This window comes from Malania oleifera, chromosome 6 (assembly GCF_029873635.1).
Source record: "Malania oleifera isolate guangnan ecotype guangnan chromosome 6, ASM2987363v1, whole genome shotgun sequence".
NCBI lineage: Eukaryota > Viridiplantae > Streptophyta > Magnoliopsida > Santalales > Ximeniaceae > Malania > Malania oleifera.
In genome coordinates this window covers 101,243,267-101,257,263 of record NC_080422.1, presented here as the reverse complement: position 1 = coordinate 101,257,263, position 13,997 = coordinate 101,243,267, and the positions used below count along the sequence as shown (strand labels likewise).

Below are 13,997 nucleotides of genomic sequence, written 5' to 3'. Positions count from 1 at the left end.
TATGGATGCTTTTTCTGTTATAAAAAAATTTGTCAAATACATGGTACACCATAAATTTGCAAATCATTGGCAGATATCAAAGAGTGAGGTTGTCTTTTATGAATTGTACCCAGATTGGATGCATTGAATACACTGCTGAAAATTTTGAACCTTCGTGATATTGAAAATTTTGTGTCACAATTAGCCTCTGGAAGTTATGGTGGCTCTCCTCATATGCATCATGTGTCTTCTCTCATTTTGTTTGTATTAGCAGAATTCATAAAATTCCATTGTTTTGGAATCCCTTGGGCTATAAATAGCCATTTCATGCTCTCTATTTTTTGTTATGAATATGTGATGGTTCAAGTATTCCCCATAACATTTGGCAGCATAAGCAGTATCATTTGAGGACATTATTGATGCTTCCCCTACATTTTCCAGGGCCAAAGTAGGGGGCTTGTAGATCTTGCTTCCAAATGCCTAAAGATGATGCTGGGGTTTGCCACCTTTTTCATCGTGTAGATGTGGGGCAATATCGGCATCAACTTGGCTACAAATTGGACAGCTTATGATGAGCAGTTCGTATTATTAATTTATCTGCTGCTGCATTCTTCAATTTATTTGGGCCACCTATGAGCCTTATATGTCTGCCTTGTCCAAGGATTTGTGGCTGCCACGGGATGTCCTGATATGTGGATGCTTGAAAGGTTTTATTTCGAACCTGTAGCTCAGCCTACCATATACAAGTTCTAGTTTACATTTGCTGCAAATTTCTCCATCACATGGAAAAAAATTCTTCTCTCTCCCATTATTTTCAGAGTTTTTTTTAACATAATGCTCTTAATTTTAAATGCCACGTTTTTCTTTGAAGTGTTCAAACCTGAAAAATTGGAAATTATGTGACTGAGGATGCTGCAAATATGAAATGTAATTCTTTGAAGAGTGCATGGTGAATGGCATGTAATCCTCAGGCTTGAGGGCAAATGCACTATTAAGATTAGACAATACATTAATGGACATATGGCGTAAACATACATAGTTTGTTAATGAGGCTTGAAATGTTAAATTGAATAAACATGAACCTTTGGGTGTATGGCAAATTGGCAATTTCTTTAAGAAGCCTAGAAGAAAATAAAATTTGTGAAAAATGTGCTAAAAAGATAAGTGAGCAAACTTTTTCATCAAATTGGAAGGCATATTTATTCTGAAAAGGAAATTGATGAAATTATAGTTTTTTGTCCTTGTTTTTGAGATTAAGACAAACTTTGGTAATGGTGCGACCATCCTTTTTTTGTTCACAACTTCATATCTTGATGCCATCTCTTCTTTGTTAACATGCTTATGATATGTATTTGTGATGAAACCTGAAGGGATTGGAGGATCTTTATGAACTAAAAATTATGTGTTAAAAAAATGATGAAGTTTGTTTGAGTCATGTCCCATATATCATTATATTCTGAATGATTTTTGTGTGTATGCACACATATTAATGTTAAGGAACTAACACTGATTCACTTTAGCAGTGTCACCTTAAATTGTTTGCTTTGATGTCAATTCATTGTTCTTACCAGGATTTAGTTCAATGCAAAAGGCAGGAGTGAGATTTGTGAAGGTGGGTTTGTGTTCATTTTCTTATCTCACATTGGCACTTTACTTCAATAATTATTTGTTGTTGAAAGAAAAGAAAGTAAAAAAAGCAAAAAAAAAAAAAAAGAAAAAAAAAAAGAAAAAGAAAAAGAAAAAGAAAAGAAAAGAAACTGGTCTCTTTTTCCCAGAAGTAATGGAATGCATCTGCTTTTGTTGGATTCTAGTATGTATTTGTCATGAGCCGAGCTTGTTCAAGGCATTATGCTTGCCTGTGACCGCTTGTCTCGTGCGTTTGGGATGAGTTTCCATCATGTAAATAAGTTTATTTTCTAGTAGTAGTTTTTCCTTATGCTAAAAAAGGCAGTATGACTCCTCGGTCACTTTGAACTTTTCTAGTGTCAGAGTGAGGATGACATTGAAAGCTCTTTAGGGGAGGGTGAGTGTTCATCAACTTGTAAAATTTACTAGTTATTGTCAACGTGTTTAGCCTACTTGCCTCCCTCGCTAGACACACAATGCTAATGGAGGTGTTGTTAATGAATTATGTTGCTTCAATGTTTACTGCTTGTGTGCCACTGCTTTCATAACTTGCTTACTGCTTGTGCTTATTTTTGATTGAATGACAATGGAAGTGTTTTGTAGGTGAATTGTGGTAAACGATAGGTTGGCTAGTTAAACAAGAGGGCTTTAGCTAGCGCTACACGGTCCTTTCACAAAGGTGTGAAATACTCGACTCGTGACACCAGGTTTCAAAGCTCGATTAATTACTATGTGAATTCAGTTGCCTTCGTTGTGGGATTGGTAAAGCTTTAGTAAATGACCATGCCGCCAACCAATGATAAGAGAATTAGTGCTTTGGAAGCACAGGCTGAGAGGACAACCAACAATGTGGCCATAGAGATGGCCCGACTGACGGAATGTGTTGATGAAGTGGTGGGATCACAAAAGCATTAACAAAGTTTGATAAGTGAAATGTTAGATGACTTTCACCATACTGTGGAAACCTTGCAAGCTTAGATAGTTGATTTGACTGCAAAGGTGAATTTGGTGGTTCTTGCTATGGGAAACTTTTTAGCAAGACCAAGGTACCAGAACCCAGGATGTATGAGGGTGCTGATGATACCAAGGAGTTAGAGAACTTCTTGTTTGATATGGAGCAGTACTTTCGCGCTTTGAGGACGAACTCAGAACATGTGAAAGTGGACATTGCGACAATGTACTTGGTTGGTGGCGCCAAACTGTGGTGGCGTATTAAGTACAATGAAATTGAAAATGAATGTTGTGTTGTGGATTGTTGGGCAGACTTGAAGAGAGAGCTCAAGGCCCAATTCTTTCTTGAGAATGTTGAGTACAATGCTAGGAAGAAGCTGAGAGACCTCAAGTATACTGGGTCAATCAAGGAATACGTGAAACAATTTTCTGCTTTGATGTTGGGTATCAGGAACATGTCGGAAAAGGATAAACTATTCTATTTTTTTGAGGGGTTGAAACTATGGGCAAGAACAGAACTTCATAGGCAAAGAGTTCAAGACTTGTCTACCGCACAAGCTACCACAGAACACTTGACTGACTACGCTGGTGATACTACCTCTTCGTCCAAAGAGTTTGGCATAGGGGGAAACAACGGAAAGTCTTTCAAGAAGGGCAAACCCAAAAGCTAGGGAGCCGACTATAAAAAATCAACTTCAAAAGAAGCTTCATCGTCTCGAGGGTTCAACATACCCACTGGAAAGATTAAAATCTCATGCTACTTGTGTCAAGGACCTCACAGAGTTGTTGAGAGCCCTCACAGGGCAACACTTAATGCCTTACAAGCTTCCACTACGGAGCAAGTAGTGGAAAGTGATGGGGAAGAGGAGGATACCCTGAGGATGGGTGCAATGCGGCTGATGAACGCATTGGAAAAGCATGTGAAAACACTAAAAGTTACACAAGCAAAAGGACTAATGTTTGTGGACTTGAGGATCAATGAGAAGAGTACCTGCGCTATGGTGGATACCGAGGCTACTTATAATTTTGTTTCACAGGCAGAAGCGAGGAGTCTCAACATATCCTTGGAGAAGGATTCAGGATGCATGAAAGCGGTAAATTCTGTAGCCCATCCTACTTTGGGAGTAGCCAAACAAGTGACTGTGAAGCTTGGCAGTGGGCAAGTCATGCGAATTTCGTAGCAGTGCAATTGGATGACTTACAAGCCATTTTGGGAATGGAATTCCTAAGGGAGACTAAGGTAGTGCTGATGCCTATTGTTGGTTCCCCATGTCGGATGGGAGATCACCTTTGTAGGGTGGCAGCCCTTGCAAAGAAAGGGGACAATGAGAAGTTCCTTTTGGCCATGCAACTCGAAAAGAGGTTGAGAAGGGGTGAGTAGACATATCTAGTCATGGTGGTGGTAGATGAAGAAATAGGCCAAGAGCTGGTGCTTTCGACCACCCAAGCTATGTTAGATGAGTACAAGGAGGCGATGTCGGATAAGTTGCCTCATAACTTGCCTCCACGATGGGGTGTGGAGCATGAGATCGAGTTGTTGCTTGGAGTAAAACCACCTGTTAAGGGGCCATATCGAATGACGCCTCCAGAGGTAGTAGAGTTAAGAAAACAATGTGATGAGTTGTTGGAAGCGGGATATATTCGCCCTTCTAAAGCACCGTTTGGAGCACCAATGTTGTTTTAGAGGAAACATGATGGGAGCTAGACTACTGTGCGCTCAACAAGGTGACAGTGCGCAACAAGTATCATATTCCGTTGATTGCCGATCTGTTGGATCAGTTGATTCATGCCAAGTACTTCACTAAACTTGACTTGAGATCAGGTTACCATCAGGCAAGGATTGCTGATGGTGATGAGCCGAAGACAACTTGTGCGACATGATATGGGGCATATGAATTCTTGGTGATGCCATTCGGGTTGACGAAAGCATCTGCGACATTCTGTACCTTGATGAACCAAGTATTTCGAGAGTATCTTGACAAGTTTGTCGTGGTGTATTTGGATAATATTGTTGTCTATAGCTCCACTCTGGAGGAACATAAAGAGCTTCTACGGAAGGTCTTCGACATGCTGAAGGGGAACATTTTGCATGTGAAGAAAGAGAAGTGCTCTTTCGCTCAGCGGAGTATCAAATTCCTTGGTCATGTGATTGAGTAAGGTCATATCAAGATGGATATGGAGAAGGTGAGAGTGATTCAAGAATGGAAGATCCCAACTATAGTGAAGGAGTTGCATTTGTTTCTTGGTCTCACCAACTATTATAGGAAGTTCATAGAGGGGTACTCATGGAGAATTGCTCTTTATGATAAAACAACTAACGAAGGGTCAAGGGTGGAACTGGACAGAGAAGTGTCAGAAAGCCTTTGATGACTTGAAGGATGCCATGATGAGAGATCCGATACTTACTCTTTCAGATGTCATGAAACCCTTCGAGGTGCAAACATATGTATCAGACTTCGCCCTTGGAGTCATCTTGTTACAGGAGGGACATCCTGTTGCTTACAAGAGCTGTAAGCTTAGTGAAGCGGAATGGAAGTACATAGCTCAAGAGAAGGAGATGCTAGCAGTGATACATTGTCTCTGCGTGTGGCGACATTAGTTACTTAGGTCAAGTTTTGTGGTGAAAACGGATAACTCGGATGTTAGCCACTTCTTCACACAGTTGAAGTTGACACCTAAGCAAGGCCGATGGCAGGAATTCTTGGCAGAATTTGATCTCTTCTTTGAGCACAAGGCGGGGCGCTTGAACCAAGTTTCTGATGCACCGAGTAGGAAGGCTGAGCTGGAGGCCTTGCAGATGGTAACACACTTAACTATGAGTACTATTACCACAATGATGCGGGAGCGCATAAAAGAGAATTTAGCCAAAGATCCTATTGCGCAGAATCTTATGAAGCTGACCAAAGAGCGGAAAGTACGTGAGTTTTGGATGAAAGATGGATTGCTGATGACCAATGGTATCCAGCTCTTTGTGCCATGAGCTGGAGATCTGAGGAAGACACTGTTGAGAGGGTGTCATGATACCATGTGGGCAGGACATCCAGGATGGCATTGCACTTTCGATTTACTGAAGCAAAGGTATTATTTTCCGTACATGCGTGATGATGTGGTTAATTATACTCGGACTTGTCTCACTTGCCAACGAGACAAGGTGGAGCAGAAGAAGATTGCAAGGCTGTTGGACCCCCTACCAGTACCATCCAAACCATGGGAACGTGTCTCATTGGGCTTCATCGCCAACATGCCCAGAGTGGGAGACGTAGGGTTTCTACTTGTGGTTATAGACAAGTTTTCGAAGTATGGTACATTTATACCCGCACCAAAGTACTGTTTAGTAAAGGAGACAACACAATTATTCTTCAAGAATGTTGTGAAGTATTGGGGTGTTCCCCAAGATATTGTTAGTGATTAAGACTCAACATTCACTGGCAACTTCTGAACAAAACTTTTCAGAATCCTCAGTTCACATCTTGACATCTCTTCGAGCTACCATCCATAGACAGACGAGCGGACGGAGAGATTCAATGGGCTACTGGAAGAGTACTTGCGCCATTTCGTCAATGTCAACCAGAAGAATTGGCAATTAGTTGATGTGGTTCAGTTATGTTTCAATGCTCAAAGGAGCTCAACAACGAATAAGAGCCCTTTTGAGCTTGTTATAGGCCAGTAGCTGTTGTTACCTTACACAGTGGACGAGCCATACAGAGGAAAGAGTCCTAGGGCATGCATCTTCACCAGAGAATGGATACAGAATGCAGAGATTGCCCTAGCCTACCTAGAGAAAGCTTTTAAGCGGATGAAGAAGTAGCAACTGGAAGAGTACTTACACCATTTCATCAACGCCAACTAGAAGAATTGGGTGCAACTAGTTGATGTGGCTCAGTTCTGTTTCAATGCCCAAAGGAGCTCAACAACCAACAAGAGCTTTTTTAAGCTTGTTACAGGCTAGCAGCTATTGTTACCTCACACAGTGGACGAGCCAAACAGAGGAAAGAGTCTTAGGGCGTACATCTTCACCAGAGAATGGAGATAGAATGTAGAGATTGCCCGAGCCTACCTAGAGAAAACTTTTAAGCGGATAAAGAAGGGGGCAAATCTGGGGAGAAGACCGCAACACTTTAACGTAGGTGACTTGGTGCTTGTTAAGCTTAATCCTGAACAGATCAAGTCACTACGGGGACGAGATAAGAGACTACTTCGTAAATATGAAGGACCAGTCCTCATCTTGGCCAAAGTTGGGAAGGCCTCTTACAGAATTGACCCTCCGGCTTGGATGAAAGTGCATCATGTGTTTCACGTCAGCTGCCTCAAGTCGTTCAACGCCAACACCGAAGATCGAAGTAGAAGTCAGTCAACCATACCAAAATTGAAGACAGTGCAACCTGATAGATGTGAAGTTGAAGACATCCTTGCAGAAAGAGAGTTTACATCCTTAAGGAAGAAGCGGCAAGAGTTCTTAGTGAAATGGAAAGACCTTGTGACGAAGAAATTAGCTGGGTTTCTGCAAAAAAGATGCAACCATTCGTGGACAAAGTTGAAGTGTACGTAGCATCAAGGTCTACGAGGACGTCGACCGCATAAGTTGGGGAGCGTCATTAGCCGAGCTTGTTCAGGGCATTATACTTTCCTGTGACCGCTTCTCTCGTGCGTTTGGGATGAGTTTCCATCATGTAAATACTAGTGTAGGTTTATTTTCCAGTAGTAGTTTCTCCCAATGCTAAAAAAAGGCATTTTGACTCCTCAATTACTTTGATGTTTCCTAGTGCCAGAGTGAGAATAACATAGAAAGCTCTTTAGGGGAGCATGAGAGTTCATCAACTTGTAAAACTCATTGCCTACTTGCTTCCCTCGCTAGACACACAATGCTATCGGAGGTTGTGTTAATGAATTACGTTGCTTCAATGTTTACTGCTTGCGTGCCACTACTTTCATAACTTGCTTATTGCTTCCGCTTATATTTGATTGAATGACAATGAAAGTGTTTTGTGGGTGAATTGTGGTAAATGATAGACTGTCTAGTTAAACAAGAGGGCTTTAGCTAGCGCCGCACGGTCCTTTCACAAAGGTATGAAATACTTGGCCCGTGACACTGGGAAATGTTTGGTCACTGTGAACCTTGCAGATTTTGCGGCAGAAGGGAATCAGACTGTTAGTAATTCTGCTTTTCGACATTGGTCAAACAATTTAAGAATTTCAGGATTAAGCTGTGCAGAAAACTAGTTGTTTGCAAGTGAATGGAGAATGTTGTGTTTAGTTGCATGAGGAACTTTGGTGAAGATGTGTACAGCTTGACTGTTTTTGTTCTTCTATGAACCCTCAATCCTTCAGTTTTTTGCAAATCATCATTGTCAAAAAGCCTAAGAAGACTTGGGGAATGGCCCTGGGTTGACCCTGGCCTAAGCATCCAGACAGTGTCCCTTGGCCCATTGAATGTATCATTTCTAGATATCATTAACAATGCTGGCATTATTGCTAACAGTACATTTAGGAATATGTCATGTATGATGATAAAAATGAAGAGGACTTTAGTGTAGAAATGATGTTATAGAAAATTTTAAGCAACTTGAAAGTTTGTTAAAAGACTATTTGTATATTAACAGCATTGAAGTACATGGAAATAAACTATTTGAAAGGTGACTACTATTCAACAACATCAAGCATGTTTTGAGTATTTTCTTTACAAGTTCTAGGAACAATTTTCTTTTTTCCAATTTAACCTTTTGATTCATGTCAAAAGTGACATTTTTTATTAGTATGTCTATGGAAGCATTTTATGGTTGTGACGATAACTTAACATTAGTCACAAATACTGCAAAATAATATGAAGTTAAAAATTTATGTTGGTGGTAATGCATTTTCTTTTTTGGGAGGTGAGGTGGGGGATGTGGGGTGGGGTGTTGTATTCAGATATCATTGTTTCTGGTACTATGAGGTTCTTATTAAGGTGCAAATTTATTTTTATTTGAGTTCTTTTGGATAGGGCATATGTCAATTTGGCTTCCCTTTCGTGCATTCCAGTTTCTTCCAGTCATGACTTCTTCAATTGAATTGATAGAAAAAATCGATCCAACTAGTAAAATAGCATGATCTTCATCGTGTCCAGATTGATGGTATGCTAGAAAATATAGGACACTCTTTGACCCTACAGATTTTAGAAGTTTGGTATTTGGATCCAGGGAAGATTCTTGGAAACAATAACTGGAGAATTGATGCCCCTTCCCCCCCTTCCATGCACACATGCATGCACAAACTAAGAAGAAGAAATCAGAAGACCTTCAGGAGACCTAGTGATACACAAGTAAATCTATAGGATGTAATTTCTGATTGGCATTGAAGGCTTCGGACTTTGGTTTGCAAGTTGTGCTGAATCATGGTTGGTTGAAAATAATGCTTGGAACATTGTCTGAGGTTAAATTTTGCTCTCTCACCACTTTATCTAAAGGCTTAAGCTGTTGAGTGGTGGGCTAACAATTATATCAAGCTTTCCAGCACTCCCCCTAACATGTCACTCCATCTTGCATGTGAAAAGGTAAAAAGATTGAACTTGGATGGGTGCACAAACACAAACAGAACAAAGCACACACTGTATAGATGAAACAGGGAAAAATGCAGATAAAAAGACTTGGGCTCTAATACCATGTTTCCTGGAGTTCGAATTGTTTCCTGGAGCTTTAATATCATGTTAAGTCACCACTGTTAGTGGCGGGCCAACAATGTATATTAAGCTATTCGACAAAATTGAATTGTTCCTCAGGCTGGACCTGGGTATTCTCAATTCTGTTAGATGATATCTGGAAGCTCTCTTTCTGTGTGCTGTGGAAGGATTTGCTGTATGTTAAGAGAGGGTGCAACAACATAGCACCATGATGTAGTAGGTTTTTGTTCATTCTGACAAGGGGTTCATGTCTAAAAGATTGCTGCTATTTAGGATTTCTTAGGGCAGATTAATTCTGATTCTCTCTCAAAGAAAAAAAATGCTCATAGGTATAAGTTTTTCCTACTGCAGCAAATTGTGACAAAGGAAGTTGATGAAGTTTTATTAAAACGAGGGCATTGGAAGTGTGTTCCATATTCTCACCAAGGCAAGTGCCTGGGTATCTTGGCACATGATTTTCTCCTATCCATTGTTTCTCCCATGTTTTTGCAGGCTAAGTGGAGGTATTCTAGGTCATTTGTGTAGGAGCTCCCTTTAACATTTCAGGATGCTGTTATTGCCAATGCTATTGCTCAATTACAGTAATTAACAAGAAACAGATACACTCCGCATATTTAGAAGAAATATTAATTCATGTTATATGAAACCTTGCATAGGATGGAGAAAGGAAGGGAGACATAAAAACAATGGGGATAAATAAAAACATGACTGAAACCTAGCCTTAGCTCAAATAAAACTCTCTCTCTCTCTCTCTCTGAATCAACATTAGCTGCTGATATTTGTATTTGGGAGATGAATGTTGTAGTAACTGCCATTGGCAGTGCTGTTCTCTAACAAAAATTGATTGTGTTCAACTAAAACATGTTTAGTATTTTGCAAGTGGATGCTAAAATTCCATAATTGATCCAGATTAAATTCTGAACTTTGTTGGCATTGTTTGAGAGAATGGGGATATAGCAGTAGTGGATTTTATTATTAGAGATAATAAAGATATACTGGTGAAAAGAAAGGCTATAAATTTAAGTAGAACCTCAGATCCTTTTCAGTAGGTAAAGATTTATGAGAGGTGTCTTTGCAGCATGGAGGAAGGGAATGGAAAAGATAGAAATTGAAGCAGATTCTATGGTGCCATAGGATATCAATCATGTTTTTTGATAGATTTGATCATGTATCTATTGGACATGTTTGTACAGAAGCAAATAGAATGGTGGATATATTAGCCGGCCAAAGTTACTAGTTGGGCCGATACATGAGCGATTTCCTTGTACTGTATGTAGAGTTATTCGAGAGAATTTGGGGTGCTGTATGCTGTAGTTCCCTGTTATATTTGTTTGACCATAAAAGGGGTGTAATTATATTCAGCTTTAATTTATATTCTTCTTTACAAGAAAAAAACAATGCAATACGTGATTCAGGTAGATTCTTTTAAAAAGTTAATCATTTTTACGTTTGTTGGATTTCTTCATTTTGTGCCTTATATTAAATTTAATGTTTTTTATTAGCAGAAATTTTTGATGGAAATGACTTTTATTATAGGATTTTCTTTAAAGATGATCATTACGCAGAACAAATTGCTTTGAATTTAATGCTTTTAATTTTTGAGCTGAGCACTGTGTAGCTTGTGATTATTTGCACTCCTATTGCAAATATTTTTTTTTTTGGGGGGGGGGGGGGGGGGGGCGGGGTTGGGGCGGGGATTCAACTCAATCATATTGTCACTTCCTAATTTGGTAAGGCAAATTCTGAACAATAAGATCCATAAGCTCAGAGGTAAGACTTAAATGGTGGAAAAAGTTTTTAATGAAGTAACATGAATATATACATGAACTTACTGAATTTTTCTTGTGTGCGCTGTGTGTATGTATTGATAAATGTGTTGATAAGCTTCGTATCTGTGTTTATTCACCAAACTGATGATACAGCTCGTAACTCTACTGGCTGCCGATTGATGCTGTTGAATGAGTGAAGAATTTTGCTAGGAATTAAAAGCATGTTTGTGATATTTTGATTATCATTGTTTTCTTGATTAATGTTTGTCTCCAAAATTTTAGTGATTTTCTTGCATGATCAGTGCCTGGATGGTTTGCAGATGATAGCCAACCATGGTAATGGTGCTGTTACCGTAATCCTTTGTAGGGAGAGCTTTCTGCCATACTCCCGCTTCTTTCTTTCCCCTACAGGCTGGGTATGTCAAATTGGAATACATTGCAGCTACACATACGGACATGGTGCAATGCAGAATATTCAAGGTACAAGGGTATTCCTCATCGTTCATTTGCTTCTTGAGTTACAATTGGAACATCTCATGTTTTCATTCCTGCTTGCAATTGAAATGTGTCATACCGTTACATATGAGAGAGATTTAGTGTATGCTTATGTGATGTGCTTGTGTTTTGCTGCAGATATTTGTTGGAAAATGCCAATTTATGGCTTGATTTCAAAGTTGCCCGTGGAGCTGATCTGAAGGCTGTGAATGCATGACTGGTTGACACCATCCACTTCCCCATTCCCCCCTCCCGCCATACCCAAAAAAAGAAAAGAAAAAAGGGAAACATAAAAGGACAAAGAAAGAAAAATTGTGATATTTTATTATTATTCCTTTTTGAAAACCCATCATAATTGATTTAGCACTGGAAATTTAATGACTTATGACTTATGGGGATCTTTCAGAGTTGCAAACATGTCACCTGACACCCCAAGTATAACAAAGCTGAGGAAAAAATGTTCGTCTTGGTTAATAAAACATCGTCAGTTTCTGTTCTCTCTTTCTGACCTTTTGTGTTGAGCCTCTTCTTTGTGAATGAATTTCAACCAGATTTTCATTTTTTTACCCCATCAAACTCTGCAGATGTAAAAGAAACTAGCCGAATCATGGTGGATGTACGGGCAATATTTTGCCATCTCAATTTGTGCACAATTTCAAGTGTTGAATGTGAACATGCGGATGCATGATGCGAATTCATTTTGCATTTGGGAGCTTGGTTTTATATCTTGGATTTAGATTTGTATAGATTTGAACAAAATGTAAAATAAATTGTATTGAAATTCATAAAAATCTACACAAATTTAAATTTAAGACTGTCCATGCTCTTAAACACTACCTCAATATAAACCCAAGGCATTTTTGTGATGCTTTGTATAATCTGTGAAAGGCCAAAACACTGCCTTGGTGGGTTATTTTCGCACAAGAACTGCAGTATTCAAACTGCAAAACCCTCTCTTTTGGTTTACCAAATCCCCAATTTGTATGCTTGGTACATAGGAATGAGGTTGAACCTAGTGAGTGGAATCAAATGCATCATTTTTTTTTGGTGTCTTTATTTTCATGTTCTCTGTTCAAATTTCATTTGGTTCTACTCCATTTCTCAAACCAAGAGACCTAAGAGTAAATATTTATTATATCTTAATCAGTAATAATTTGGGACTGCTCTTATTAAGAATGTTTTGGATTTAGAATGACATTATGGGTTTCACACTTTCACTTGAAACTGCTGAACTTTGTGCCAAGTGGTGTTTTTCTTCTTCCCCTGTTCTTACTGAAAGGGACTAGAGCAGTGCCTCTGGAGTTGTTGTCTGCGGACTCATGTACACAGTTGTGTGGTGCTCAGCATATGCTAAAATTTTAAGTGAAAGGAGCATCTGGGTGTGCTTTTGTTTTTGTTTATTGACAGGGATTAGGTCCCCTGCTCTTCAAACACCTTCAGATGGGAAACCTACAAATGGGTTGTACATTCATTTATGTGGTTCCACCCAGATCCCCGGGCTATGTCTCATTTACACATGTTCATGATTGGGAGCTCCCATGTGATGATGCCCCCCCAGAGAGAGAGCATTTTTTATTTTAGGGCTAATGGTCACTGTTTTCCTTGTTCATAGAGGAGACAATTTTTTGGTCCATCCTATGGCTAGGTGGGCTCTTATGAGGGTCTAGGTTTAGGTTTGTGGAGGGTTGATGTGTGGATGAGCTTTCATGTCTCTTTGTGATCCAAACTCCAATCTTGATCTGTACTTTTATTTTTGTTTTTATATGAAGTACCTGTCCCCTTTGGAAAAATATTCTAATGCTTATGCTTGTATTTGAGAACATAAATTGGGTTTTTATAAGCTCGAAGCTACTTGAAATTATATAAAACTCAATATTAAAATTTCAATGAGTTTTGCTGAGTTTTACAAAATTTTAAAACCTGAATTTCCAATATTATGTTCCTAAATGAAATATTGATAAAATTGTCATTTGATATTGTGAATTTAAGGGGTTATTAGCTATAGTTTTTTTTTTTTTTTTAACTTTCAATGTAAGTTTAAAAAAAAAAAAAAAACAGGTGTAGACAATATGTGTTGAAATATTTTCTAAAATAATCAATTTTATAGATTTTCAAAGTCTTCCATTTTTATATTTTCTAAAGTATTTATAATGAGCATTTAATGTTTATAGGTTTGTCTCACGTTGGAAAGAGTCAAAAAAGAAAATTTATTAATAAATGATAAGGTAAAATATGCTCTTAAAGTTGTTTAAGAGATAGTATTAGTGTGTACTCTAGTACATTTTAAGACAGTGTTTCGCATCATCACATGCAAATGACTTAAAATTAATCTTATATTTTTTATAAGATCAAGTGGTGCGATCTGAACCATATAAATAATCTAACGGTCAGATGTTAAATTTGAACAGATGTAATTGTTGGAAATACACATAATTTTGCCTATTTAAAGACATAATTAGCTCCAAGAATCCTACAAGAATTTTCAATCATTCTCTCATTTTCTTTCTTTCATAAGGCTTTCA

At 38.7% G+C, this 13,997-nt stretch overlaps 1 protein-coding gene across 1 annotated transcript; it reads left to right on the top strand.

Moving 5' to 3' along the window:
• Positions 1-501: 501 nt before the first annotated feature.
• LOC131157823 (uncharacterized) lies at positions 502-12,177 on the top strand. Its single transcript, XM_058112223.1, has 4 exons — positions 502-686; positions 1,551-1,591; positions 11,301-11,460; positions 11,614-12,177. Exons 1-4 carry the CDS (start codon positions 623-625, stop codon positions 11,673-11,675), a joined length of 327 nt encoding a protein of 108 aa, XP_057968206.1. The 5' UTR covers positions 502-622; the 3' UTR covers positions 11,676-12,177.
• The last annotated feature ends 1,820 nt before the right edge of the window (positions 12,178-13,997 follow it).